Below are 24,510 nucleotides of genomic sequence, written 5' to 3'. Positions count from 1 at the left end.
GGAGAAGATTCATGGTGGTGCCCTTAGTGTTTAGAATGATTTGCATGGTAGCTCAGTCTTGGGGGTTTTTCTGACGCTCCAATGGTCTTTTATTCTCAAGTAGAGAGGATTGATCCATGTGGTGAGGAGTAGCAGGAGGTCCTAGTCTTGGGTGCTTCCAGTATGGCCCAAGGTGAGTGATAACGGACTAACCTCGTGAGTGTGGTAAGGTGAAACCCATTGGCAATGACTTTGCAAAGTAGTAGAGGCCACCACGAGTGCATAACCCGCCATAGCTCGACAATCATTCTAAGTCCGGACGAGTCAAGTTTAAGTGCAACAAGTCATGTGTGTGTAGTGTAATGTATCTGTCTTTACTTGCATGTTGCCTGTGACTGCTATAACATGATTTTTATATCTAGCTCACCCTTGCTTGTGTGTTTATGTTTCCTTAGGTATGCTTTTCTTTTGCAATGATCATCCACTTGGATGTGAGCAGAGATGGATGAGGTGCCTCTGGAACAAGCTTTGGAGGAAGATGATGCGGCTGCTTAGTCTCCTTAGGATTCTTCTAGTTATTTATTGTATTTTGAATTACTCTAGTATGCTTAAGTTTTAAATTATAACTCATTTTGGGATGACTGTAAGCTTAAGAAACTTATTTACAGTTTACTCTAACTGTTCTCTTTTATTTAGATGTGAACTTACTATATTATATACTTTTATATAATCTGGGATATTACACATTATACATTTTATTAACTAACAACATGAATTCATCTCCAATTACATTGTCATCACAATTTCTACCATTAATTTTATTATTTTCTTATCCGTTATTAATATTAACAATTATCGGAAATATTTTTGTTGCCATTATCATGATTCTATTGGTAGTACTATAATGGCCTTAACCAACATCATAAATTCATCCTCAACTATATATTATTATTTTCTTACCATTTTTATCATTATTTTTAGTATTATTGTATCCGTTATTAATATTAATAATCATCGTAAATTTTATTATTATTTAGTTAACCACAATAACCTTGATTCATTCATGTTACATTTAGTTTATCTTATTTCATTTTTCTATTAGTTTCTTTTTTTTATAAATTTATCAATCATAATTAACTATTATCACCAACAAATGAGTTTGATAAGAAAAAAAGAGAAAGATTGATATGGTTTATTTATAAAAATCGAAAACTATAAATGATATAAAAAAATTAAAGCACAAACTCAACATTTTTTATTTAATTAATGTAAAGGCTAAAGAGAAAAGAAGGATATTATTTTGTTTTATAACATAAAAAATTGTTAAAATTATATTTTACATTAATATATAGTTTTTTAAAACCAGTGTATACATTTATATTTACTTCCTCACCGTATTTTTTTTATTCACCAAAACAACATACTCTTGTACAATACATTACTTTTAGATTAGAGAAGTTTATTTATATATTTGCTATTTCATTTCTTTCCTATAACACAATTAATTAAATTATCATTTTTACGTGTTCAAGTTCTCCTGATAATTTTATCATACAAACAAAATCATAATATTTTCTATCCTGTCATTTTTAACAATGCATATTAAATAAAGAAAATTTATCATCTATGAAACAAATATACAATCTCTATTTGTTCTTAAATAAAAAATTATTACAAATTAAAAGTACAACTTAACAAATTCTTACTATACTATTAAAATTGTGTGAAACAAAAAAAGAAGTTAAGTATAAAATTCAATATACAAGTAGTCTTAATTTTTTGATGTAACGTTACTGAGCCTATTTTTTGTAGCCATATCCTTTATATAGTTACAACGATCTCTATGAAACTCAATCACAAAACAAAGTTGCCTTATTGCTTCCCTTTTCTTCTCCCCAAGGTTAACTAAATCTTCTTCCTTCTTTTTCACACTCTTTTCTAATTTTCCCACCTTCTTCTCCAATTGACTCACTTCTTTTCTTAGGTTCAACTTATCTCCTCCTTCCTTGCTCACCTCTGCCTCCAATATCCACAAATTCTCCCTTAACAACAATTCTTGTTCTTCCTTTTTATCCAACAATTCCCTAAAGTAATCCACATTGTCTCTCATTTCTTTCACCTCCTCATTCTTTTCCCTCATCCGATCCATCATAAACTTAACCTCACACATCATCTTAGTCACACGAGTTGCATACTCTTCCAGATTTTCAATTGCTAAATCTAATCCATTTAGTGCAATAAATTCAAACCCATTTGGAATGCGTGTTGGTTTTTCATCTTTATAATGAGCAATTTTCTTTCCTATATCTTTGTACTCTTCCTCGTACCTTTGTTTTGTTATTTTGTAACTGTACTTATTTTCGTTATTCAGTTGTTCTGCAACATGGATCCTCTGGTGCAACAACTTGATGTTGTCTTCCATTTTCCTTCGAAACTCTTCTGCCAATTCATTGATTTTCCTTTCCGCAGTTACCTGAACAGTCTTCAATTTACTAAACACAACTTTAGCTTGTTTGTTCTCCTCACTGAGTTGTTCAATCATTTTCTCTTGATCTCCTATTTGGGTTGCCAACTTGGCATTCAGATTTTCCATCCTTGTTAGGCTTTCAACATATTCTTTTTGACTTCGTTCGATCTGTTGCTCCAGTTTGTTCTTCTGTTCGTGCATAGTGTCCAACTCTAATCTCATTTCATTAAGTTTTGCTTTTAAAGTCATAACTTCCATGGAAGCTCCATTTTCATGGTTTTCATGTTCTCTCACAAAATTAGATAACTCTTCCCCCTTTTGCGTCATTGTTGTTCTCAGTTCATGGTTTCTTTCTTGGAAGACCTTATTTTCCTCTGTAAGTTCTTTAATCTCATAATTCTTGTCTCTTAATTTTTCTTCCAATTCACTTTTCTGACTCATTTGACTTTCCAAATTTAGTTCTAGATCCCTAAGCCTATAAAGAAGCCTATTTTTCTCTGCCACCATATGTTTCTCAACCAATCTCATATTAGTTAAATTGTCCTTTAGATTGTTTATCTCAGTAGAATCTTGATAAATTTGCTCCCTTTGGCTTTCCATCTTGGCTTCTACTTCTTTGTTCACAGTTTCCATGAAATTCAACCTTTGTTGTACCATGTCAAGTTTATCCATCAAATCTTCTCTTTGGGTTGATGCTTCACTTTGCTCACATTTTAATTTTTCTTCCATTTCATCTTTCTGTGTCTGCAAGGACTTGATCTCCTGTTCCAACTCACAAATCTTTGCCATCAAATCTGCAATATTGGGCTTTTCTTGGTTCTCATTGTCATTTAATTGTGCCTGCAAATCGAACACCTTATCTTTCTCCTTTTTCAACAACGAATCAAGTTCGAGTATTTCATCATTCAACTCAGTGTTCTTCGCGGTCAGATGTTTAACTTCATGTGTTTGGTTTTCAACCTCTTGTTTTAGATCACTTTTTTGTTTGCTCAAGCTCTCAACCTCTTGCATTAGCAAAGTTAACTGTTCTTCAGTTTTTTGTGCTTCAGCATTAGTAGTCTCATCTGTACCATCACCTTTATCGAAAAATTGTCTAGGAGTTTCAAAATCAGATATATAATAATGTTCTTTTTCTGACCTTCTTCTATAACCATCTACTTCTTCTGAAGAAAAGTATTCAGATTCAGAGTCAGATGAGGACACTTTTCTTTTACGAGAAACGGATTTCTCAAACTCTTCAGTAATACGATCATACAAGGCATACATTGATTGATGATTCTTGCATAAGTCTTCTATCAACCCCTTAAATTCTGTCCAGTTTGTGGAATGTTTGAGATTTCCATCTTCTGTATTAAGACTTTCGTTCTTAATAAATTTCAATATCCCAGAAATATTAGTTTCAATATCTGCAAAAAAAAGAGAGAAGGAATACATATATAATTCAATTAAGAACTTCAAATATTTTAACACTAAATTACAAATACAGTCAAATAAAAATATTTTATAATAGTTTTTGAAAATCTTCAATTAAGGAAGAATTTCATCTTCCATAGGTCAATCATCAAGCACTTATCATCACTAATATAAATAAAATCATCATTATAGAATTAATATGTTACATTCATCATTTATTTTAATGAACAAGGTTTACTTATTTAGGCTTTTTTAAAATTCTTCTTTCATGAAGTGTGACTCTATATGATTAAACCATGCTATTGGTGTTTGCTTTACACCATACAAAACTATATGTAGCTTGCATACTCTGTATTATTTCCTTTTTATTTATATATCTTTTTGGTTGTTCAATGTACACGTACTCATTTAATTGTCTATGAAGGAATCCATTTTTGGTTCTTTCATGAGGTGAGTTACTGAAGCTTTGACTTCGATCCAAGCTTTGTACTTATCTCCATATGTACAATTTACTTGGATAATATATATTGTATACCCATTTGTTATGAGAATGACAAAATCTTTTTCTTATAACTAAGAAGGGACGATTTTATCCTTCATTCACATCCTCAATCCTGATATGCTCTTCCTCATCCTTTGCTATTTTTCAACTTGTTTGTTTGTTCACCATTTCTACTACTTCTTTTAAACTTTTGTTCATGAACCGCCAGAGAACTTTAAAGCTCATTAATAGACATTGATTTCTGTCCTTTGATTTTTCATTTGAAACTATAACAGGTATCTAAACATTAATATTTAAAGAATTTCTGCACCACCTTCACCTTCAAGTAAGACTTATCCTTTCCATTTTTCCTTATTTGGTTAACCAATATGCTTTATCTAGAAAAATAGGTAATAATAATTTCAATTTTTTTTTCCATTTCAAGTACCTCAAACTCTCTCATCAAATAATTACCAATTTATCATATAATAACAAATATCTTCTTTTGTATTATTTTGTGTGCATACTTTATAATTAAAAAAAACTAATATTCAATAAGGAAAGCTAATTCTGGTAGATATAAAACTAAGTTCCGGTAAGTATATTTTTTTTTTGCGTTTATTTTCTAAAGAAAATGATTCGACATGTTTTAATCTTACTCCAATGTTCATAACAAGTATGTACAAACCTGATCTGGTTCTTTGGAGCTCTTCAACATTTTCAGGACCGATTAGTTTTCCAAAAAACTTGATTGCTTTTCTTGAGTGATGATTTGTCATCTTTTCTATGGAACCATGAGCAAATAGTATACTTTAAAATAAATGGCTATCAAAGGAACTTTAGTTTGTTTCACAAATGACTAGGAATCCTGAAATAAAGAAATATGACAATTTGAAATTATGAATGCATATCACAAGTCGGCAAATATAAATAAATTTTAATTACTTTTACTTTATATAATAATGTATTTTTTGCTTTATAAAAAGATATTAAGAGATCAATAAAAATTTATTTATTTAACTATTTCTTTGATATACATAAGAGATAACATAAATTTGATAGAAGTATAGAACATGACAACAATTGTATAGAGCTCAAAATTAGTCGTACGGATAAAAGGCATCATTTATGAGAATAACATACGCACTTGTCAATAGAAAATCAAGAGATAAGAATCACTGAAAGAAAAAGTTAGGTTATAATTAACCTATTTATGTTATCTAAAACATTTTTTTGGATTTTTTGGGTGATTGGATATATTTTCTTATATTATTGTATAGGAGTGAATGATAATCCTCAATTCAGAAAAGGAAATGGAACCTTGGCTTGAAGTCAGAAGTACACACAGGTGCCTAATTCTAGTAGAACAATTAAAAAAAGAAAAACTAAATTTTACAGTGATCTTTATTGACGTAGAATCACTAAGATTTACCAGTGCACTAATATTACTTTCATAAATATTGTATTTTTCCTTATGATGCGAATAAATGCTTTCGTCTATGTGTTGAAATGCATATAATTCTCTCAGAGTTTCGTATCCCCAAAATACAATATTAAGGCAAATTAAAAAATCAATATAACGTAGGATTTTACAGCTTATCATAAATTGTGAGGTTATTATGGAGTGAAAAAATGTTCTTTATCTCCTGTATTTATCAAGATATGCACACCCATTCTTCTTGCAGGAATTTGTAACATGTGGATGATTTAAAATGAAAGAGATTTGTAAAAATGGTCAGTATTCGTAATGATAGTTTTTTTTTTTCCTGAAAGGAAAACAGTCCGTCATGGTTTGACCCACACAAATAGTGATCGAAATGTGTTTGCCATGAAAGAACTTTTATCAGTAATGTGGTGAACGTAAGTTTAAGCATTTCCACATTCCTTTGCAAAACAGGAACATCTAAGCCCTGTTCACTTTTTTCCACAAAGATAAGGTTATCTGTTCATATAAATTCCACAGAAACATGTATGATATCAGTAGCAGGTGAAGTTTACAACACCAATATACAAATTCTATGTATGTGCACATGGAATACGCTAACACTTTTTAAAACCAAAAAAGTGTCTGTCATGGATCCATATGACAAATACCAGTATTGTAGTAATTAGACATGAATATTCATTGTTTTCAATAATCTCATTGTTAGAATCCCGTCATGATTTTTATCATACAATCAGATTTATGTTAATCAGATTATCCTAAATTAAAATGAGACACAAATGTTACAAATCAAAAGGGCACATTCTGTTCAACAAAATTGAATGAAGGAAATGAAGAAAGAACAGATCTAATAAGATTTATGTGTTTGCGCGATAAAGATTTGAGAAAAATACCTGTGAATGGAACTTGGCATGCACAGATGGAATTGATTCAGAGATATTGGGAAAGAAAAGCAGAAGATAAAAAGTAAAAGAGTATAATGAAGAAAAGAAAAAGAAGAAAATTGAAGGAATATCTTGAGCATTTCTTAGACGAGTGGAAATGAATAAGCAGTTGTTATCGTCTTGCCTGGTGAGGGTGATAAAGTAATTTGGGATTTATTTGGAATAAAACGCCCTTTAAGGATTCAAATTATTACGATTCAGAATCCCTTGAATGTTTCGCGCATTATTAACAACATCTAAAAAAAGGTGCGATACAAAATTGTCTTATTGGTACGTTTCAAAGGAGACAAGAGGGAGGAGCGTGGAAGAAAGAGAAAATTCAGAAAGAAAAAAAAAATAGAACTGCAAATGTTTTAAATTTTTTTCTTCCACTAATTTAAAGAAAAACTGTTAATTATTGTTCCAAAGACACTAACTAAAAATTAAAAAAATAATACGGTGACACATTTATATTTAATATATATTATAAAAATAAAATAATTATAAAAAAGTAAAATTTTATCTTTTTTTACCAAAAAAAGTAAGAGAAAATTGAGTTAAATAATTATAAAATGTTTTATGTGTATCAAGATATATTTTTTTAAAAAAAGTCAATACTTTCAATGAAATGCATATTTAGAAAAAAGTAATGCAGTTTCGTATTTTTTTTTTTTACGATTCCGAATTAAATTACTCTCAAATTTGTACCAAAACAATTGCTTTCAAATATTTTAATTAAATTATTGTGGTTATAGGTTTAATAACAAAGGAGTGTGAAGGTTAGGTTTTCTTTTTTCTATTATTCGTTCTAGCCTTTTAATTTTAAATTAAGGTTAAGGTTGTGAGGTAATACACTAAATTTCAAGATTTGAAATAGTTCTTTTTTGTTAATTATATTTTTTTATCACGTAAAAGAATAGAATTAGTTTTTTTTTTCAAATTTTGAATTAACTTTTGATGATATGAATTTAATTTTTTAACAAAATTTTATTAAATTTATTTAATATTTTTTCAATTAATATTGAAAAAAATATCAATAATATAAACAATTTACATAAAATGTGTTTGAAGTAACAAAATTTGATTAAAAAAAATCGGAGTAATTGTTGTTTTAAGTGAATGTTAAATAACCAAAAATATATTTAATTTTTCTTTTTCAAATGTTTGATTTTGTTTTGTTTTTATTATGTTTTGGATGTTTTAATTAGAAATTTAATTTATTGTAACAGTCGGAATTTGAGAGTTCTGATAATTTAGAAATGTTTCTGGTGAATAAAACAGCAAATTAATGAGATTAATGTAGATAAAAATCAGGGTTTAGAAGGTAAAAGCTCATGACCATCAAAATATAAAGAGGTGGGAATTAGTGATCGGTGAAAACATTGAATTTTCTAGTTTAGGTGTTTCCATTCCTTATTAGAAGAATTATATATCACGATAACATAGTAGTATTCAGTAGCTTTTATATTTTGCAATCTATTTATTACAAGATTGTAAAGTTTAAACAAAAAAAGTATTAATTAATGGATTTGAATCTTGTGTTTGTGATATTCCAACTAGCATTAAAGAAAAGAAAAAAAATCAAGTGCGGCGCATAGCAGGTTTAAAGGGCCCAATTGGGACGTGGCACTGTGAGAACCACAGACAAAGAGTAAACAAAGATCAAGTTAGAATACTGTTTTTGTTTTGACCAAAATCGGAAACAAAGTAGCAAATATCAGAAACTAGTGGACGTGAAAGGATTATCGTGCCCTCCAATTTTGCATGTGCACTGTTTCATACCACATCAACGTGGATCATTCACTGCCATTTCTTAAAATTAAAAAAATACAATTAAAAATTGGTTTAAACACAATTAAAAATTATGCTAGGTAATTAATTTTAATTATAAGTTAACAAAGTTGAGAAGTTGAAAGTTAGAATTAAAGTCATGAAGCAAACGTTGACTTGGAATTTAGCATGATGTGAATGACGAAGATTTGTACGAAAGTAAGATGTCGTAAATTTGAGTCGAGCATAACGTCTTCTAATTCTACCAACTTACGAGGTGAGCGAGAGCGGTGGAACTCATAATAATAAAACCCTTTTCAGCGTTTCGTTTCTGTAGTTTCTTTTCGAACGATTCGGTTTCGTAACCGGGTCGGAAAATCGCATTTCTTCCCAAACAAGTATTTCTGTTTCTGCGGTGAGCCTTTTGGTTTTGCTCCTTCCTTCTTTCAGGTTAGTGAATTGCTCTGATTGTTCTTGAATTTTGATTAGTAGATGTCAACATATCTCGTGTATGATTTTTTTTTATTATTATGTTGCTTGCATTTCGTTTCGGAAGCATTCGAGAAGCATGTTTGTGTATGGTGTGTGTGCAATTGCTAATTGTTGAAGTACCTTTGGCAGAACTTGAATCTCTAAAAGATAATTTCATGTCACGTGGTGAGGGGCATGTGGAATGATAATTTTGACGGCATGGGCGAAGAATTGGAGATTGGTGAAGGTGTGCAAGTGCAACATCAGAACAAGGATGATGGCTATTCACTAAACCCTGAATTCCGCGGAGTATTAAAACCCCAAGAATATGATGAAATTCCAGAAGATAAGAATATGGCTGAAGGAAGGGAACATTTGCATCCAGGTCTATTTTCTGATGGCGATGGTGGTGTCATGGTTGAAGAGTTAATGGTGAAAAGTTGTAACGGTTCTACCCTAGAAATCGGTACTTTGAACGGTCCAGGGTCTTTGCATGATAGCCGGAGTCCATGGCGGCATAGTTATCAGCCGTTTGCTGATTCGCGTGTGGGAAGGGATTGCATTATAGCTAGAAAGAGTGTTCAAGCTACATCTAGTGCTTGGGAAGATTTTGGGCCCATGTCTTCCCGAGACATATTAGCTAGAAAATCAGTCAATTATGATCATGGCAATGTCGTGCAGCACTTGTCCGCTGATGACCACACAGCTGAGCAAAAAGAGGATGAAGGAGATACTGGCGAAGTAATGCAAACAAAAACTGCACACAAATCCGGATTTTCAGAGTATTTTAGTAGAAGTACATTGAAGGGAAAGGGTATTGTATGTAAAGGTCCGTCTTCTAATGCTTTATATGTAGTGTCCAGAGATCAGAACCTCATGAAGTCTGGCATTGATATTCAGATGGATTCTAATGCATTCCCGAGCTCCGATTTAAAGATTGCAAAGTCTCCTCATAATGCTACTGTGCCAAGATTTGGTGGGTCTGACACTGATGGTGTGATTTTGAGAGAATGGTTGAAATCTAGGCACCACAAAGGAAGCAAAACAGAGCATTTAAGTATATTCAGAAAAATTGCAGACTTGGTTGGCGGTTTTCATTCTCAGGGAGTTGCAATGCACAATCTGTACCCTTCTTATATTAAATTGCTACCATCCAACCATGTTATGCATCTTGGGTTGCCAACTCAGAAACACAAATTAGATAGTGTTGCGAATTCTGAAGTTCTTCAGCTAGAGAATTCCCTTATTAGAAAAAGGCTGTCGGAGAAAGTAAAATCTTCCTCTCATAATTTGCGGATGAAGAAACAGAAATTCAGTGACAATGTTAGAGTTGCTGGTGATAAGAGTCGGTGCCCTCCTATGACTGACTTGTATCATCAAATTGCCAATGATGTTAAAGTCAATGCAGTGGTATCACAAGATCATTGCAATGAATACAAGGAAGATATCCAATTTTCTAAGCATAATATTCGGAGACCGTCTCGCCTCCCTCACATATCTAATGCAGGTCAATTCCAATTGACTTCCTCAAACGAAGGATTGGAAGAAGAATGGTATACAAGTCCTGAGGGCGGTTGCACAATATTATCAAATATCTACTGTCTGGGGGTCCTTTTTTTTGAGGTGCATAGTCCAGATGGTGGATGCCCTCTTTATTAAATTAATTCAATGTTCACTTTCTCTGCTATATTCTTGACTTCTTAAAACTAACGTGTTTCTAAGAGTACACGTATAGGAAACATGCTTTGTCTGTACTTGGGGGGCAGGGTGGGGGGTATGTCTTCCCTTCTTTTGAAAATTAGCTTGCAAACATTGTTGCTATGGAACATTGGTACTCTATACTCTTTCTCTATAAGAACCTAGAGATGATTCGAACTTAAATAACTTATTCTTGTTCTGTGTCAACTCTCAATATATTTGAATTCATTAACATTAAGTGAATAATGAGACAATGGCCCTGTAATTTACAGTTTGTTTTGGGCTAACTTCGTGCTAATTTACCGTTTGTTTGCACTTTAAGCAACTGCAATATGTAGTCTTTATTTTGATGCCTTTTTATTCCTTATTTACACTGTCCATTTCTCAGTCTTACATTAGTATTGCCCTCTCGTTTGCATAAGCTATCTTTATAATGTTTTGGTATGATTTGAACTGGATGCTGAATATTCGCCAGACACAATGTTACTTCCTCTTTAGAAGAAGCTATGCCGTGAAATTTACTGTGTACAATTATGTTGTTGTTTATAATTATTTCCTTATTATTGGTCCTGATTATCAGCTGATTTATTGTAATCATTTCCTTATGATTAGTTTTCCTAGTTATTTTAAAACAGTGATTTGATCCCAATATTGTGGGATCATTTACTCTTTTTTTTTTTTTTACTTTTAGATCAGTTGAGGTTACAATGAAAAAAAACACGGTCTTCCTACTTTGATCACGTCCAGAAAACAAAGATGGCATGATTTACACCCAAATGAACATCATTTACTGACATCTTAAACCATATTTATCTTTTCGTTCTAGTAATGGTTGTCTTGACGGTCTAGATCATTTCTTGCTTATTCATCAAATCATCAACCTGGTTATCATTAATTGATTTTTGTTTGTATGTTATTGTCTGCTTTGAACATTGCTATGTCATTCTGGATTGGTGAAACTGATAGTTCTGGTGTTTACCTCAAACCTTTGCAATCAATTAACTGTTGTAGTAAATTTAATCCGTCAATAGTTTTGACTGGGTTTTTTTATTAAATGCTAATTCTTGGTCAATTCATACTGAAACAGTACAGCAACATTAGTTTACATATAGTTAAGGACTGATTATATTTTCGGTCTTTCTTTCAGTTATTTAATCATTTTGATTCAGAAAGAGCACATACTGCTGCAATGTCTGCTCTTCGTGGTAGGATTCTTCCCTCAGCTTTCCTAGCAGAGTATCCTAAGGAAGCTGCATTTTGCCTTTGGATGCTGCATCCTGAACCATCATCACGTCCAACAATAAGGTAAGGCTGAAATCTTTTGTATTAAGTTATTTAAAATCTTGTGCATTATAGTTACCGGACTTCGGAGGTCTTGGCAAAAGAACAGGCAGTTAAGGAGTGAAGGGGAAGAAATGAATTGGCCTGCCGGGCAGCCTGAGAGTGGAGAGGCAGATAAGAAGATCCTGAACACATGCAAGTAGCAGGGGATGTAGATAAAAGGTTTCTGAATATTGTATGTAAGAGATAATAAAGACACATGTGTTATTTTTATTAAGACATTAGAGTACAGTCATAAATACAAAAGGAAATCAACGAAATCCCTCATTGAAATGCATAGCTAGCATACAAATGTTGACACGTGTTACATATCTAAAACATGCTATTTAACGGGATAGGATGGGAGAATATGCGGAGAGAAGAAGGGAGGACTAATAGAAATTGAGCTCTAAAGGAGATTTACCTTGGGCTCAATTTTCTAAGAGGGCTTCTTTTCTGATCTTGTTCTAGAACTATTTATGAGTTTTGTAAGGAAGTTCCATTTTCCGAACATGCTATATCTACCAAAGACAACTATGATATACTGAAGTCATGACTTATTTTGCATAACAGGGAGATTCTACAATCTGATGTGATAAATGGAACAAAAGTGGTGGACTGTGAGGAATTACTCTCAAGTCTTAACCAATATGATGCAGAATCAGAATTGCTATTGCATTTCCTCATCTCTCTGAAAGAGCAGAAACACGTGGATGCCCACAAATTGACTGAGGAAATCAGATGCATGGAATCAGATATAAAAGAGGTGGAAAGAAGGCATGATTTGAGACTATCCTTGGCTTCCTCGAGCTTGAAGAACAACTCATCCTGTGGAATAGAGGGTGTATCTCTTCTCAAAGAAGCTTCAAGTGCAGAAATATTACCACCAGTATACACAGTTTCTAAAGAAAATGAACTGAGACTGATGAAAAATATGTGCCTACTTGAAAATGCTTACTTTTCTACGAGATCTACAATTAAGCTTCCTGGAACAGAAACAGCAACCCGCCCAGATAAAGATGTGCTGAGAAATTCTGACAAGTTCTGTGTAGCTCAAAAAGAAATGGAAAAACATACAGATACTTTAGGAGCTTTCTTTGACGGTTTGTGCAAGTATGCGCGTTATCAAAAGTTTGAAGTGCGGGGCATACTAAGAACTGCTGATTTTAACAATCCAGTAAATGTAATCTGTTCTCTGAGTTTTGATAGAGATGGAGACTACTTTGCTGCTGCTGGGATATCGAAGAAAATAAAAGTTTTTCAGTTCGATGCAATTTTCAATAACTCTGTCGACATCCATTATCCTGTAGTTGAGATGGTAAACAGATCAAGGCTAAGTTGTGTTTGCTGGAATAGCTACGTCCAGAACTATCTTGCCTCCACAGACTATGATGGTGTAGTTAAGGTTTGTGTGGCTTGCTCACTAGATTTGATGCCATTTGAATTATTGCTGACATCATTGGCATACATTCCTTGCTGTATCCGTGAGTTACATTCTGGCATATGCAGTTTCGAATCAGCATGTATTGGTTTTATCTTCATGGGTCTAGTAAAATTTTCACTTGCATATTTGAGATTAAATTTCTCCAATAGGTGAGTTTGTTATACCTTTAAAGATGGGAACCATACCTTGTGGATAAAATTTAAGAGAAAATTTGCATGGAAATTTAATTTTTTATTCCCGTTTTCAAGATATGTCGAACTAACCCTAAAGGGACGAGTGGAGAACAAAAATATAATTTTGTCCAGATTGTCATCCAAATTTTAATTAGATGATTAGTAAATTAGCCTGTAATATTGACCTCAACTTACAAGGATGATCATGCCCAATGGCGGGCTTTATTTTAATTCAAAGATGAATTGCTTTTTAACTTCTTTATTATAGTATCCTAGAGTACGGATCCTATCACGTAGAGTTTGTCTAATAAACAAGAACGATATCATCACTTCTCCGCCATAAAATAAAAAAGTTTGAAATTTTTTCCTGTAGTATGAAAAAGGCTACTATTTCTTGATGAGTGATATGTTCTTATTTTCAGCTATGGGATGCCAATACAGGTCAAGAGTTTTCTCGACTCACCGAACATGAAAAGAGGTCCTGGTCTGTTGATTTCTCTATTGTATGCCCTACTAAATTTGCCAGTGGGAGTGATGACTGCTCTTTGAAACTGTGGAGTATCAATGAGGTACGCTTAATCTCTTAACCTGCATACACAGTTCAAGGTAATTCTGCTTAAACTGTGAGAATTTGCTTGACCGAAAAAGGGTAATTAGAGAAATTGGGGTCAGTATTGCTTGTTGTTTTCTCTCAAGTTGTTATGGCATTTATGGATATGAACTTGGTTAAAGCCACAGCAAGAATTAACTTGACAATTTCTGCTTGCAATTGATCCAGAGCTAATAAAATGTAAAATTATTTTGCAGAAAAACAGTTTAGGCACAATAAGGAATGTCGCTAATGTCTGTTGTGTTCAGTTCTCTGCTCATTCATCTCATATGCTGGCCTTTGGATCCGCGGATAATTCGACTTATTGCTATGATCTTCGCTTTCTTAGAACCCCTTGGTGTGTGTTGAGTGGCCATCGTAAATCTGTAAGTTTTGTCAAATTCTTGGACTCTGAAACACTAGTTTCTGCATCAACCGATAATACCTTGAAGATCTGGGATCTCAACAGAACCTCTCCTGTGGGTCGGTCAACTAGTGCTTGCAGCTTAACTCTGACTGGACATACCAATGAGAAGGTAAGATTTTATATTTTGTAGCTCTGATTGTAAATTATCTTCATGGCCTCTGTTAGATATATATTATATCTTTTATCTTTTAGTTAGTTTGTTATTATTTCTTATTTGTATTTTGGGCTTAGTTCATATTTCTTCTATTATAAATAGAGAACTCTATGTGTGTATTTAACACAAGGGATATTTCCTCTCAATCTTCTCTATTTCTCCCATGGTATCAGAACAGGTTCTCTGATCTTCTTTCGGGGTCTCTGCTGTCTGTCGGCGGCCGGCCGCCATGGCCGCCGGCAGCCCTTAAAATTTCAGTGGGCAGCCCTTTCTCTTCTTAAATCTGTGCCACAGTCAGCACCAGTGCAGCCAGTCGCCTCTGCCGTCGACCATCGTCGCTATCCGCCGGCCGCCGTCACAGTTTTGACCGGTGACCAGCGGATCTGAAGCGTCTCCTCGAGCGACGGCCAACCCCGCCGGAGTCAAGACCAGACTCATCTTCACGCGCCTCCACGCGCCGCCTGTCTTTAGCTGGTCTCGGGTGCGTGTGTTTCCACGCGTCACCTTGTCGTCGGCCACCGTCACAGTTCCGACCGGTAACTAGTGGATCCGGATCGTCTCTTCAAGCGTGACCTAACCCTGGTGGTCGCCGTCTCTGTCTCGTCCGCATGCGCTGTCATGCGCCTCCTCTCTCCGGTAGATCTCGGACGTGTGTTCATCACGCGTCGTCTTCTCGACGTCGGCATCAAACCGCGCTGCTGCCGGTCGTCTCGCTGGAGCTTCTTCTCTTTGTTCTGACCTTCCATAGCAACCATAGCTTCCATCTTCTTTGGTCTTCACAGAATCTCCATCTTCTTCCTTTCTCACTAGATTTGCCGCAGTCGGCACCGGCGCAATCAACGGCCGCTGCAGTCGCTACCGCCTCAGACAGACGCAACTGCGTAAGTTCTTCTTGGGCTAGAGTTTAGCCCGATCTTCTTGTGATACACTGCTAAGTATCACCACTTGGGAGTTGTCCAGCAAAGAATTTTGAACCTCCAACATGTCTTTGGATCTTTGATGCCTTTGTTTCAGCATTGTAGCTTAATATTTTGTTTTGTTTTTAGTGGTCCAGCAACTGTGATATTTCACATTTCCGCCGTTCACACTAAGGGGGAGTACGTTTCCAAGACACTGCAAGTCACATAAATATGGGTGTAGTCCCTGCAGTTTTGTAGATTTCAGCTACTACTGTTGATCCCGTCACCTATCCATCATTGATGAGGATTTAGTGTAGTCCCTGCAGTTTTGTAGCTCTTAGCTTTCAGCTACTACTGTTGATCTCGTCACTCATCCATCATTGATTGGGAATCAGTCCTTGCAGTTTGTCATTGTCCACCACTGCTCTCCTTCATCCACTTTTGAAGTTGAAGTTTCACAAGCTGCTGTTAGTCCATCTATGTTTGCCTCACTCTTGAAGACAAATCATCTAGTTCAACACTGAGTTCATCTATTCCAAGCTTAGTTCATACAATTTGTATGCTCCAGCTTGAGGGGGAGTGTTAGATATATTATATCTTTTATCTTTTAGTTAGTTTGTTATTATTTCTCATTTGTATTTTGGGCTTAACCCATATTTCTTCTATTATAAATAGAGAACCCTATGTGTGTATTTAACACAAGGGAGATTAATCCCAAATATAGTTTTTCACTATATTCAACTCTTCTATTATAAATAGAGAACCCTATATGTGTATTTAACACAAGGGATATTTCCTCCCAATCTTCTCTATTTCTCAGAGCCTCTTTAAGGGTCTGTTTGTCACACACCTCGAAAATTGGATTTAGAAAAGGAAAATAAATTCACTTTTTTAGGATGCTATATGAAGATTGTGATGGTCTGACTAAGTAATGAAAAACAAATTTACAAAATTCAGATTTACCTGCCAAAATATTATTTTGTTAACTACTCTGGTGAGCGACTCCTATGGATTCACGTCAAAAAGACTGAGTTGAGTACACCTCTTGCTATTACAGAATTTTGTGGGTTTATCAGTTGCTGATGGATATATAACATGTGGTTCAGAAACAAATGAGGTATGCATTATTTTCCATTATAAATTTGTAAGACGGCCTTTTAAGTTGCCAAATACAAAAAAGTGTTATACTATTATTATCCATTTAGGATTTTTTAATCATTGAAGTTGTTTATCATCTATTCAACGTTCACCAATCTCTCTGAAATGAGAGCACACACATCCTATCCCGTAACTTGTATATGCACAAATTTTGCAGTGATATCTATGTATGGTCTTGCAGGTCTATGCCTATTATAAATCTTTTCCCATGCCAGTCATTTCGCACAAGTTCGGGTCCATTGATCCTGTTTCTGGTAAAGAGACTGATGATGACTATAGTCAATTTGTTTCAAGTGTGTGCTGGAGAGGGAAATCAGACATGCTTATTGCAGCTAATACAAGTGGATGTATAAAAGTTTTACAGATGATTTGAGGGGAAGCTTGCCCTTGATAAGGGCACCCTTACTGTTTGTACAGTCCAATATATAGTTTTAGTGTTTCACCCTTGTCACTCAAGTCAATGCCATCAATTTTCTCCGAGTTCATCTAAAATTCTTTTGACGGCACGACTTCTCGTAGTTCAGGCATAATTATGAAGAGAAAAAGTCACAATATTAACCAAGATGTTCAGTCTGGCTTTTGTGGAAAAGGCTTGTTACACAAAGAAAGTCGAGGAGGATGAATCTAAAAAATGGAAGCAGATTCATTGTGTGAAAGATTAACATTTCAGAATGGACATGGCAGGAGTTTCTACCAACTTTTAGATTCAAGATTAAACTCCATATCTCTGCACGAAGTGTGAAGTGTATGCGTGAACTACTAATTGTTCTCCTGTAATGAAATGTTCGTAGGTTAAAAGCAGCTTCACTAACAGACAGTTTTCAAAGGAAAACCATCTTGAATTTCCCCCGGTGTTTAGTCAGTTATGTATACTATTTGGATCTATTGCGGCCAAACTCATCACTTCATCCAACAAATAAATCTTGGGCCGTGTTGCTATATTTTTTTACTAGAACTTATGCATTCTAATCCAATTTTTATTAATTAAATTAGAATAGGTTGAGTTACAAGTTGTATTTTTTTTGCTAAAATGTGTAATTTCAAAACATTTTGTATTATAATTTTTTTTAAATATTAGAGAATTAATACTTTATATATATATATATATATATATATATATATATATATATATATATTAAGATAATAAAATGATAGAATAAATTAAACAATAATTATACTATGATTAACTAATGAAAACACCAGCTTTATATGCATGTGTATTGACTTTTTTTATGATAACTGAGGGTAAGATTGTTTAGACACTAAAAACAGTTAAAAAAAATATTGTGAAGTTTTTTTATGACAATTGGTTGCTTTAATTTTGTAATTTTGCATTTTGTAAAGTTTTGAGGCTACTACCTCAAATTTATTACGAGATGGATATAAATCTAAGCATGCATGTGTGTATGTATAAGTATTGTACGGCTACATTTTAATTTTTTTTCCCTCTTTTTACATGTTTATTGTCTAAATTACACAAATGTATTTAAAGCAAAATTAAAAAGCATTGATTTTCTCGTATGTTAGTAAAAAATGAATAAATTTTTATGTTATGTTATTCCATTCCAATAAAAGTGTCTTATAATACTCAAGTGTTAATTTTATGATACTAACATATATATTCTCATAAAAATACTCATAATGATGCTCCCTCCACCACCCCATCTTCTCCCTACACCTCTCAAATGTTTTTTAAATTCTAAATTTACCGTTTTTACTTTTTACTTTTACCAATTTTACTTTTTACTTTTTAAAACTCTACTCTCAATTTCCTCCCACTTTCACTTTCTCTTTCATTCTTAACAGCAAGTCTCCACCTTCCCACTGTCACTTTCTCTCTTTCTCTTAATTTTCACTTCCGTTAACATAAAATTTGACAGAAAAAATAAATTCTGCATAAACAACATAAACAAGAAGATAAACTGAACTAACTATTTTTTCTTTTATTCACTTTTTATTTTGTACTCAACAAGCATACTTCTCTTTCATTGCACCATTGTAAGTACAGATGTAATTTTAAGCATAGATTTTCAAGTTTGGTTATTTAAAGACAAGGAAGTGAGGAAGAAATTTTAGTAGATTATATATTATGAAATCATGATACTTCAAAACTCATCAGAAGTTATAAATGTTCTAAATTTATACCATGCAGAATTTGTTTTTTCTGTCAAATTTTGTGTTAACGGAAGTGAAAATTAAGAGAAAGAGAGAAAGTGACAGTGAGGGGTGGGAACTTGCTATTGAGAGTGAAAGGGAGAGTGAAAGTGAGAGAGCATTGGGATTAGGGTTTTAAAAAATAAAAAGTAAAATTGGTAAAAGTAAAACGTAAAACAGGTAAATTTAGAATTTTAAAAAAAAATTAGGGAGGTGTAGGGAGAAGATGTGGTGGTGGAGGGAGCATCACTCAAATACCCAAGTATTCACTAATGGTGGCAACACATAAGCTAATAGGATCCATAAATGCTCGATGCCATAGCTTGAATTTGAATTGGCAATACAATAAGTAAGCGTCATGTGATATTTTCGAATGTGAAGGTGTGGTTGGGGAAATGGAGGGCTTAAGGACCCATTGTTATTACATGTTTCTTCAAAAGCACTGAGTGATATCTCCTTGCAACATGTAATAACCACAATAATCCAAAGAAAAGGTAAATATTTTTGTTTTTTGTAAGTTTCAACTTGTATGAATACTTGTCATGGTGTGGTATTGATGAATCACCATACGATCTGTCAGAACCCATTTAAAACCCACTAAAAACCCCATTCGAGTGGACGCCAGGTGTAAGCGATTGGAGCGTCTGAAGTTCAGAAAGTGGAAGACAGGTATGTGATGCAAATTGGACGAACAGTTTTGACGGTAGGAGTAAAACTGAAACTTTCAAATTTTCGTGCCACTTCTCTACATGCACCATCCATCTTCAACCTTCTGAAATCTCCTCCTTCTCTCTAGATTTCTTCATCTTCTCTCTAAGAAATCTTAACCATTCCTTTCTCCGATCATCACTCAGGCACCATTTCCACTCTTCCAGTCTCAAGGGCTTTCGATTGAACCGATCAGTTTGTGAAGCTGAGCTGGTAAGTTCTTCTCTTCACTCAGTCGTGCGTTTTCCTGGATGTGCAAACCAAGTTCTGGTTTCATGTGTTGATCACTCTTTTAAAATGAGTGGTTCTAATAGTGTTTTGGTTTTCACTTGGTTAGTTTTGGAAATTGTTGAGCGTTGAGGGTAGAAGAACTTATAGAGGTGAACCAATAACCATATCTGGAAGCGTTCGGTCACGTTAGAGGTAAGGGAAGCTTATATAATTTGATTTTATGTTCGTTTTGAATGGATGTATGTTCGTTGATTTGCTGAATGAATATAAAATATGATTGTTGTTATGTTTTGACTGTGTGAAGTATGAAAATTTACTATGATATGGATGTATGAAATTATGAAGATAGATGTTGAGAAATGAATTGATATAAAGAATTCTAAGTATGTAATTCCATATGAAAATTGATGTTCGTCACTGAAGGTCTTTGACCGTTCGGTTTTCTTGTGTACTCGGTTGGAACTAGATTCTTTCATTTGGATGAAATTTCAGTTGAGGACCGAGCGTCTTCGTTTAGTAATATTTGTATATAAGCATTCAACCAGGGATATTCGTTCCTTGGTATTCTGTTATAAACTTAAGTATATCTATATGTATTTGTATATATATTGTTCGTCTTGAACACTACTTAAACGGTATCTTATAATTATCAAGCTTTTATTCTATAATACTAAGTAGTGCTCGGTCTTATACCAAGCGTTCGTACTAAGTAAGTGTTAGGTCTTACACCAAGCGCTCGTTCTCCTTTCCGTAATCTATCTTGATAATAAGAGTGTCCGTCCAAACTCAATAGTGTTCGCTCTCTACCGTGCTCGGTCTTCGACTGGCATTCGATTTTCTTGATGTTAAACTCATAAATAAGCTAAGTATTTATAGCGTTCGGTTTCTTCATATGATTCCTTCAAGTACTATCATTTGATGTCTTACAGTGTCTGTCGCCATTGGTTTCGGCCTAGAGTCTTAGTACTCGGTCTAGGCTTTACGGTGTTTGGTCTAAACGCTCATGAGTCAGTTCATTAAATTGGCTCACTTTGTAAATAACATTCGCTTCTATTAGTCTTTATGAAATATTATCGTAATCGGTCTCTTCCCAAACCCGATAGTAACTCTCTCGGTTTTGATTTGTTTTGGAACTGGAGACCTCTCGGTCTCACTCCAAGTGTTCGGTCTCGTTTGGGGTTGAAGATTTACGTTCGGTATTTGGTATCCTAAGGGATCTTTATTCAAATTGGTTCAGTTGAGGTTTTAATAATGAAAGATGATGGAATATGATATGGATGAAATGACTTTGATTATGAAAGAGTATTCCGGGGAGGAATATCTCATGAATGGATATTGGAATTGGTAAAGTATGAATGTGGGCACGCTAAGCTGGCGGTTCATCTTGATATTCCGTGATTAATCGTTCTCATGTAGAGAAGGGTAAGTCATGTGTGGGAATGGTAGGAGGTCCTAGTCCTTATGGTTAATTTGGACATATAGGACTAACCTCGGGTGGCAGTTGTTGAGGGTATCCTAGTTACTACATCACACGGGTGCACGAACGTCGTAGCTACACAAAATTCATACAGTCCGGACAATCAGAGTCTAGTATTAAGCTTTGCATGTAAAAGTGAATGAATTATTTCGTTTATTTGAATTGTGTGAAATCTATGTGGATACTTGAATTGAATTACATAAGCTTACCCTACTTCCTGTCTTGTCCGTTTTGTACGTTCGGTGGTTGTCCTTCTGTTGCAATGATCATCCGTGTGGATGTGAGCAGAAGGAGAAGCTTTGCTGGAAGAGGCGCTGGAAGAAGAAAATTTGGTCGAGGTAGACGTTAAGGTTGAACAGTAAAACCGTTCAGCCATCTGCTGTTTTCTTGTTTTGGAGGATCGTTCGGTATAAGTATTTTGTAAACCGTTCGGTCTAGGTTGTATATTTGTACAGTTTTAACCCCTTGCTATTTTGTAAGATCGTTCGACCATAACCGTACATTCTATCTTTTGTAAGAACTGATTTGTAGTATTATGAATGTGATGTTCCTATTATATGACTTTACACTATATTTTTGGGATGTTACACGATCCTTGAAATTGTTATAAGTATGTAATTTTTGTAAAAGTTAACAGAATAGCCGTGTCTCGTGAGTTTTGATTCGTTTGCCTTTTAAAAGAGGGGAACAGATACGTAAGAAATGAAGAGGTTAAAATAATAATAGAATTTTGGCATAAATAAAATGAATGAGAGGGATTGGAATAGGCAAACATAAGATGGGTTTCCGAAACATACGGCCCACAAGAGAGTGGTTTTTTCCTGTTTTGTCTCTCCCCCACAAAACAACTCTAATCACCTTTTTAAACGCAACACCCTCTTCCAACGCAATCACATTACCTTAACACAACACAACACAAAACCCACCCTCTTCCTCTTATTCTCTCACTTCATCTCCCTTTTCCTTTCTCTCTCTTCCGCACCAAATAGAGAGAAAGAGAAGCGACTGTAATTTGGAGATGGCAGGTGTTTGCAAGCATTCCTTGGGATTGGGAGTTGTGGCCATGGTTGCCGCTCTCATTCTTGCTCTTTCAATGCCTGCAGCTGTTCAGGCTCAAACTGCAGCCCCTGCACTCGCCCCTTCCAGTGACGGTACTTTTCTTCTTTATTATTAACTTTTCCTCTCACTTCTTCCCAGATCTACACTAATTTCCTTCGACCACATCCTAAATCATCCGTCTTAATACTAATATCACAGTTTTATTTTTTCTTTCCAAATGTCTAAAAGCTCGGTGAATACTTTCAAAAACTAAAACAAGGAACTACTGTATACACCATGAAAAATATCATGACCAATGTAATTTGCCATATTTTCAACTCTGTTACTCGAAATTTATGCTGTTACATTTAAAATTTTATGTCAGAGCGCACTTTAAGTAAGAACAACAATGCATAGGATATATTTTGAACATGAATTGTATTTTTAATTTCCGAAGCAATTGACTATGTCTAATCCAATATAATAAAAAGTTCAATCAAATAATTATATTTGTGTTGTATTGTAATTCAGGGTCGTCTATCGATCAAGGGGTAGCATATACACTGATGTTGCTGGCTCTGGTACTCACATACATCATCCACTCGGCCTAAATTTCCTCACACTTCTGAATTAGTAGCAGAAAGCGGTGTTGTGTTCGTATGTAGGGAGAGAAGTGGGGAACGTAATGCTGCTCTGAGTTAGAAGAGTAGGTGTTTAGTTTATTCATGTTGGGCCATTTAGTGGGCTAGTGTTTGCGGTCGGAACAGATTTCAGACTTGGTTATGCTTTTCTCTTGCTAATATAATGGTTATCTTGCTTTTGGTATAATGAGAGTATAGCTGATTGACTAAGAACAATAATCGGCAATGAATTTACAATTCTATAATTCTAGAAATAAAAAATGACTAAAATCAAATAACTAGAAACACATCATCAATCAAATACAAAATATTTTTTCTTCTACTAAACTGATAAAAGTTCTCTTATAAAGCCAGAGAACCCATCCATTAAAATGCTAAATTTGTATTCGCAGTTAACTAGAAACACATACATTTAAACAGGTTATGCATTCCATCCCATGTATCAAAAGGGTTCAGTGTAAACTGAACAAGGTAAAGTGGAAATGTTTGGTTATATTAACCCCAGGCCGTAATTACGATTAAGGTGGTCAGGTTTAGGAAAAACTTGCACAACATCCGAAGATGAGAGATACAGTGCAAGCAACTTAACCTCCAACTCAACTTACACTTGAAACCAAAAAATTCTCTAAATCAAAATTATTTGTGAATATTTGAAATTCAAATTTGAAACTGAATAGCTTCTGGTACATAAATATATGAATTAGAAGGCACTTGTGAAGCAATGATGATACCAATCTATAATCAAACCTTCTGACTACTGGGTTCGGTTTTCTGTTTTTCTTGTCCAGCTAGGGAAAAGTTCTTCACTTTCTGTCGAGGCAGAAAACGAAAACCATTTAAAAAGCAGAAGAAAGCACAAATATTTAAACATCCGCATACATAAACTTAAATAAATCAAGCAAAAGTTTGGAACATCAAGGCAACTCCGAAGTGAGTAATTATGCTGAATCAACAAAATACACATTCTGATCGAGTGCAACTCGAATAAAAATGTCATATAAGAACTTACACAGCCCAATGGAAGCTTTTGTAGTTTCAGTTATTAATAAGACAATCATTAGTTGATATTTCATCACATGTATGATTGGTTATGTATTTTTTTCCACTAATGAAAAAACAAAATCTGAAAATCGACAATCGCAAGGTTTCTGAAAGAAGAATAATTACAAGTAAAACGAGAAAGGAAGAAATCAAGAAAATAGAATGTTTAAAAAAAACACAAATTCAGCAAATCCTTGAAAAGAAGTGTCGTCGGCAGGCCAAACGAGTACAATTTACTTGTAACGTCATGATCATTCGCTCAGATACCATAGAAAGAATGGATATAAAACGATTAGAGGAAATTCGATTCACTAATTAAAGAGTTCGCTATTTGAGAAAGAGTACCTTGGCGAGGACGCAGTCGCGCAAAGAATGCAAGAGGAGAAGGCATTTGTTTTCATCGTAAGGAG

The 24,510-nt window shown here is 34.2% G+C and overlaps 2 protein-coding genes across 10 annotated transcripts; one reads left to right on the top strand and one right to left on the bottom strand.

Moving 5' to 3' along the window:
* Positions 1-1,660: 1,660 nt before the first annotated feature.
* On the bottom strand, positions 1,661-23,860 carry LOC108322914 (COP1-interactive protein 1). Of its 3 annotated transcripts, none has more exons than XM_052871575.1 (3): positions 23,807-23,860; positions 5,029-5,208; positions 1,661-3,852 (listed from the first exon to the last, which is right to left on the bottom strand). In XM_052871575.1, the coding sequence occupies exons 2-3, from the start codon at positions 5,117-5,119 to the stop codon at positions 1,751-1,753; spliced, it is 2,193 nt and encodes a 730-aa protein (XP_052727535.1). In that variant the 5' UTR covers positions 5,120-5,208; positions 23,807-23,860; the 3' UTR covers positions 1,661-1,750. The 3 variants fall into 3 exon arrangements, with proteins under 3 accessions (XP_052727535.1, XP_017410700.1, XP_052727536.1); XM_017555211.2 differs by lacking the exon at positions 23,807-23,860 and adding an exon at positions 6,678-7,637; XM_052871576.1 differs by lacking the exons at positions 5,029-5,208; positions 23,807-23,860 and adding an exon at positions 14,047-14,173.
* Positions 8,358-17,779, top strand: LOC108322946 (protein SPA1-RELATED 2). 7 transcript variants are annotated; one of them, XR_008246437.1, is made up of 9 exons: positions 8,379-8,927; positions 9,099-10,571; positions 11,794-11,951; positions 12,540-13,371; positions 14,006-14,152; positions 14,391-14,558; positions 14,642-14,708; positions 16,710-16,769; positions 16,992-17,070. XR_008246437.1 is itself a non-coding variant. In XM_052871572.1 (8 exons), exons 2-7 carry the CDS (start codon positions 9,144-9,146, stop codon positions 14,666-14,668), a joined length of 2,760 nt encoding a protein of 919 aa, XP_052727532.1. In that variant the 5' UTR covers positions 8,378-8,927; positions 9,099-9,143; the 3' UTR covers positions 14,669-14,708; positions 16,992-17,130. The 7 variants fall into 7 exon arrangements, 6 of the variants coding, with proteins under 6 accessions (XP_052727534.1, XP_052727532.1, XP_052727533.1 ...); XM_052871572.1 differs by lacking the exon at positions 16,710-16,769 and having other exon boundaries at positions 8,378-8,927; positions 16,992-17,130; XM_052871573.1 differs by lacking the exons at positions 16,710-16,769; positions 16,992-17,070 and adding an exon at positions 14,927-16,703 and having other exon boundaries at positions 8,378-8,927.
* Positions 23,861-24,510: the final 650 nt, after the last annotated feature.

Source organism: Vigna angularis, chromosome 1 (genome assembly GCF_016808095.1).
Source record: "Vigna angularis cultivar LongXiaoDou No.4 chromosome 1, ASM1680809v1, whole genome shotgun sequence".
NCBI lineage: Eukaryota > Viridiplantae > Streptophyta > Magnoliopsida > Fabales > Fabaceae > Vigna > Vigna angularis.
This window is presented reverse-complemented; position numbering and strand designations above follow the sequence as displayed.

What these genes read in the sequence shown, in the direction of transcription:
- LOC108322914 (XM_052871575.1), bottom strand. Translation starts at nt 5,119, where the DNA reads ATGACAAATCATCACTCAAGAAAAGCAATCAAGTTTTTTGGAAAACTA. An exon ending in GCTCCAAAGAACCAGATCAG is followed by an intron (nt 3,853 to 5,028) that starts GTTTGTACATAC and finishes TTTTTTTTGCAG; the next exon opens with ATATTGAAACTAATATTTCT.
- LOC108322946 (XM_017555259.2), top strand. Translation starts at nt 9,144, where the DNA reads ATGTGGAATGATAATTTTGACGGCATGGGCGAAGAATTGGAGATTGGT. An exon ending in TGGGGGTCCTTTTTTTTGAG is followed by an intron (nt 10,572 to 11,793) that starts GTGCATAGTCCA and finishes TCTTTCTTTCAG; the next exon opens with TTATTTAATCATTTTGATTC. An exon ending in CTGGACATACCAATGAGAAG is followed by an intron (nt 14,709 to 16,709) that starts GTAAGATTTTAT and finishes TTGCTATTACAG; the next exon opens with AATTTTGTGGGTTTATCAGT.